At 40.4% G+C, this 4,913-nt stretch overlaps 1 protein-coding gene across 1 annotated transcript; it reads left to right on the top strand.

Annotated features, from left to right (window-relative positions):
- The first annotated feature begins 1,029 nt into the window (after positions 1-1,029).
- Positions 1,030-4,900, top strand: LOC109953610 (major histocompatibility complex class I-related gene protein-like). The gene is made up of 3 exons (XM_020589086.1): positions 1,030-1,119; positions 2,572-2,835; positions 4,160-4,900. The coding sequence occupies exons 1-3, from the start codon at positions 1,047-1,049 to the stop codon at positions 4,489-4,491; spliced, it is 669 nt and encodes a 222-aa protein (XP_020444742.1). The 5' UTR covers positions 1,030-1,046; the 3' UTR covers positions 4,492-4,900.
- The last annotated feature ends 13 nt before the right edge of the window (positions 4,901-4,913 follow it).

Raw genomic sequence — 4,913 nt, 5'->3', positions numbered from 1 at the left:
ACCACCAGCTTAGACCTCATCTCTAGAGGTCCACATGCCATCACTGTCACGTACTTGCAGTGGGGTTTCTTATGGGCCAGATGAGAGCAGTGAGGACCCAGGTACATCTGTCGCTCCTGCCCACACAGCCCATCATATGCCTATGATCAAAGTGGCGGGGCCAGAGGGACCAATATTTGTGTTTCGCACCTGGACAACAGCAGATATCACTGCTGCATCTCAACATCTTCCCCTCGACATACAGCAGAAAACCACACTGCCTGATCATTTTTCATTTTCATTTCATTTCAGAATATTCAGGACATTATGGTAGATATAAAAAAGACAAACAATAAGTTTAAATGACAAACTATTGGTTTGCTTGCAGTAACTCCACAGTCTGGGAGTTAACATCATACTACTGTCATCTGGCACAGTCAAGGCCAAGATAACGCCATTTGATGAGCCACTAAATCTAAACATCCAATTACGCAAGTCAGTGTCGCCAGTCATGTAGATACATTAGCATCCACAAACACTTTACTGGTACTACAATACTCTAGAATCCTCAGACCATCGTTATAGGCTACCACGACCCTGTGCGCACTGTCTCTTCTGCAGCATTGCCACAGGTGGGCATGGAAACTATCTCGTTTTTCTATATTGTTTGTTCAGATAGTAGGTCTAAGTTGTCCCAACACTAAAGTAATGAAACGAAACAGTCACTTCACGTACCATAAATGAAATACTATATTTTCAAAAGGATTATGATGATTCCCTTTATCTCATTATAGTGTAACTGACCACAGATCTGTTTAAAATAAACTTCTTATGAATCGTTTTTGGTCTCCACAGTCAACACTGAGAAACTTTCTTTCTGCACAGTAGCTGCAGGTTTGAGACACTGGAGGGTGCACTTCACCACGTTAATTCACTGGAACATCAGTGAAACCAAGGATGTTGACTCCCCTCCCTGTTTTCTCTAAGTTTAGACTTGGAGCTGAAGCCGGAGACAAGCAATGTCTCTGTGTCTCCACAAAGAAATTAATTGTGTATCAAAGACTTAGATGGTACCTTCCACCATGAAGACTTTAATCTTTCTGGCTCTTCTGGGAACAGGCCTACACACCTCGACGGCAGGTGAGTTCAACATTTTAAGGTTGATCTTAAAACAAAAATGTACTTTGTGTCTTTACGCAGCCTGTGTAGACTTTGAGTCCAAGTTCTTTGATTGTTTCTGATGTTGAACTACTCCAAATGCAGCCACATCCACTAAAATGCCAGTGTTGTATGTGCACTGTGCCATGTGCAAATCACAGACCTTTACTTAGGTTTTGCGACAGGTCAGCATTGAACCGGCTCTTTAAGGTAAACTATGTTGTTTATTTATTTTGTGTTTTGATTGTGTATTAAGCCAGTATATTTTACGTAGGTTCGACAAATTAACATTTTCATTTTAATGTACTGAACTTTGTACTTTGTACAGATCATAGATACTGCGCACTCTGCACTGCTGTTATTGCACTTCTGGTTAGATAAACTGTATTTTGTTGCCTTGTACTTGTAAATGTGTAATGACAGTAAAGTTGAATCTAATCTAATCTTTGAGCCAGAAGATCTCACTTTGCCGTTTGCAATAAAATGTAGGTTACATTATAAATATGGTGGTGATCATTACAGTTTGTGTTCACACTGTGTGGGTCACTTGATCAGTGTTGTTTATGGCTGCTGCCACGGTGCATGGCTAATAATACTGGCTCTGTCTATAACTATTTAATCTTATATGATGTAGTGATCTCTGTGTTCATGTGTGAGCCAGATAATGGAACTTCATAGCATTAACATCAGCTACTTACTGTGGCTGTAGCTGTTCAAAAACACATGTACATGTAGCTTACAGGCTTTTTATTGTCTGTCATAAGTATTAATTCTGGTTTGTGTGAAAATCAGTGCTTGATGTGTTTAAGGTGCAAATATAATGGGCTGAACTCCCCCACAATATAAAGTAAAGGCTACTGCATCAGCTTTAGTTGTACAAGGTTTTAGAGCACATGGTTGCATGTAAACATGAAGGTGGTGAGCTTGGTATGTCATTGTGAGCATGTTAGCAAAAAATAAAGTGAGAAAGGACTTGGTAGAATTCAGCTTTCTGGGACTCAATATTTTCCCTCAGTATCTCTCCCTTGATTCTTTATCTTTTCCATGTACAGCTGAGAAAGTATAAAGAGCAGGAAAAGATGCAGATTTATGGGAAATGAAACTTTATGCCCTATATTTTATAGGACATAAACCATCCAGTACATTTTACCTGTGTAAGTATTTCAAAGTACCAGTATGCCCAGTAAAATGTGAGTTTTTTTCCTTGGCAAAAGGAGATTACAGCTAATACTATATTACTGAAAGGGGGTTTCTGCCTCACATTAACTTTGTCAGTCTTGGAGGCTCTGTTTGGTAAATGGCAAGGAGAGAGGCTGTGTGGCGTCATGTTTAGTTTCACTTTTATCTCAGCTTGACAAGATACAGAACTATATGTTTTAACTGAACCATGATGTGTGTATATTTATATTGAACATATAAATCTTTATCCCACAGTAAAACACTCCCTGAAGTATTTCACCACTGCATCTTCTGGAATCCCAGATGTCCCGGAGTTTGTGGGTGTTGCAATGGTTGATGATGTCATGATAGGTTACTGTGACAGCAACACAATAGAACCAAAACAGGACTGGGTGACAAAATTATTCCACAATGATCCTCAGCAGTTGAAGTGGTACAGTCAAGAATGTTCAGAGATTCTGTCCATTGGCTACAAAACTGAGATCCACATACTGAAGCAGCGCTTCAACCAAAGTGGAGGTACAGTATGCATGTTACTGTGTTATATTTCACTTGATACAGCTAAACTGTTCTGCATCTTAGTTGTAAACTGACCCTCGGTAGCAGCTCAAGATAATAATCAGCTCCTCCTTAAAGGAAATCTCCAGCCAGTGTCAACACTGAAATGCTTCCAAAGTTGTTGTTTTATTAAACTGTTTCCAGCAGCCTTCACAGTCTGTGCACAAAGTCACAGAAACTCTCACAACCTGTTAGATCCAAACCTTTTAATAAAAATTTCTGTATTTTGTTTTAATCGTTTCTGGAGCCTGTTGTGTTCAGGCGTAGCTTCACTCGGGCACATCGTCTCAGGGACACAACATTTGCTGCTTACAGAAAAAAAAAATGTTATTGTGCAAAAGCAGAATAATAAAATCTAAATCACTCCAAAGGAACAATAATGAAATGTTTCTATAAAATGTCAACATCAGTATCTAAACCAATCAGAACTTAGATCAGGGGAGAGCCTGGCATTTCCCATCATGCTCTGGAGTTTTGCACCAGGCTCCATAAACTGCAGCCACCTTGATCTCGTGAGGTTAGTTTTACACAGGTTTGCATAATGTCAGAGCATGTTAGGATCCAGTCGGACAGAAATCTAACTGGCATGGAGGTTTGGCACACCATGTACGAGCCTCTTACTGGTTTCAGTTTATTCTTACTGTATAGCCGAATATCATTGTTATTATTTTAATTTGGTCTCAAATGTTTAATAATTTATGATTTGTTGTATGATTCACCTGTCATTGTGTGGAAAGTTGCTATGAGGGCACTGAGGAGAGCTGCTGAGCTGAGGGGGTCCTCGAGACTCACCGATCTGACAGAAAATCCACACACAAAGTCACACAAAATAACACAATCAGCTCATGAGCCACGATAATAAATATTCTACACATGTCCTGATCAGTCATTTTACAGGCATCACTGACAGCAGGTAAAATCAGAGCGCTGCACAGTCTGTCACACAATATAAAATATGACAATTAGATAACATTTTCAGCCATTCAGAGGTAGGGGTCAGCCCCCTACTTCCCGTGGCCATGCAGCCTGCCCACTTTGCCCAGTTACTAATCAAACACAATGCAATAATTATGATTCTGTCAAATCCTGGATAAGGTCACTGGAACCTAGGACTGCATCCAAGGTTACATTTGTCCCACAGTTTTTGTTTTCTAATGTTTTGCCTTTATTAGATGTTTATATAATAGTTTGATGTGTACAGGATGCAAGACAATCATCACCATCAGTATCTAAACATCACTGTTAACTGCAGTCTCTGTTGCCTCTTTCTCTCTCTCTCTCTCAGGTGTCCATGTTTTACAGAGCATGACTGGCTGTGAACGGGATGAAGAGACTGGAGAGATTAAGGGTTTTGCTCAGTATGGTTATAATGGAGAAGACTTCCTAGCATTTGACCTGAAGACGCAGAGATGGATCGCTTCCAAACCTCAGGCTGTCATCACCAAACTGAGATGGGACGCTAACAAAGTTCGCATAGAACTCAATAAGGAGTACCTCACTGGGATTTTCCCTGAGTGGCTGAAGATGTATGTTGACTATGGGAAAAGCTCTCTGCTGAGAACAGGTACAGTCACAGTTTGTCATGGACACAATGTTCATATGACCTGTTCAGACTGAATCACCATTGTACTATGACTCCAGTAGATCTGATATTACTTTCTTTTTAGCTGTTTTTGTGGCACTAAGACTCAAGTTATTAGCTGGATACTGACATGTCTGAGTGCTCTGACATTACTTTCAGTCAGTACTGACACTGCGTTAGACAAGAGAGAACGTTGGTCCAGGCAGCAAAACCTCAGCCTGATGGATTTGTTCCAGATATTTAGGCTCAGCAGAAGATCAGTGTTAGTGACGTCGGTGTTCCTCTGACTTTTCCTGTCCGGTCACCAGCTAGTCAAACTTTTCAGTTATTCAGTGGAATGTCTCAATATTTTTAATCATTTGGCACCAAATTATACAGATAAGGAGAGTTGGAGTGTTGCTTCACATCCTGCGCTCTCCCTCAGCTGTGTGTGTGTGTGTGTGTGTGTGTGTGTGTG

Source organism: Monopterus albus, unplaced genomic scaffold (genome assembly GCF_001952655.1).
Source record: "Monopterus albus unplaced genomic scaffold, M_albus_1.0 scaffold843.1, whole genome shotgun sequence".
In the NCBI taxonomy this organism is placed as follows: Eukaryota; Metazoa; Chordata; class Actinopteri; order Synbranchiformes; family Synbranchidae; genus Monopterus; species Monopterus albus.
Note: the sequence above shows the minus strand (reverse complement) of the source record. Positions and strands in the feature narration are given on the sequence as shown.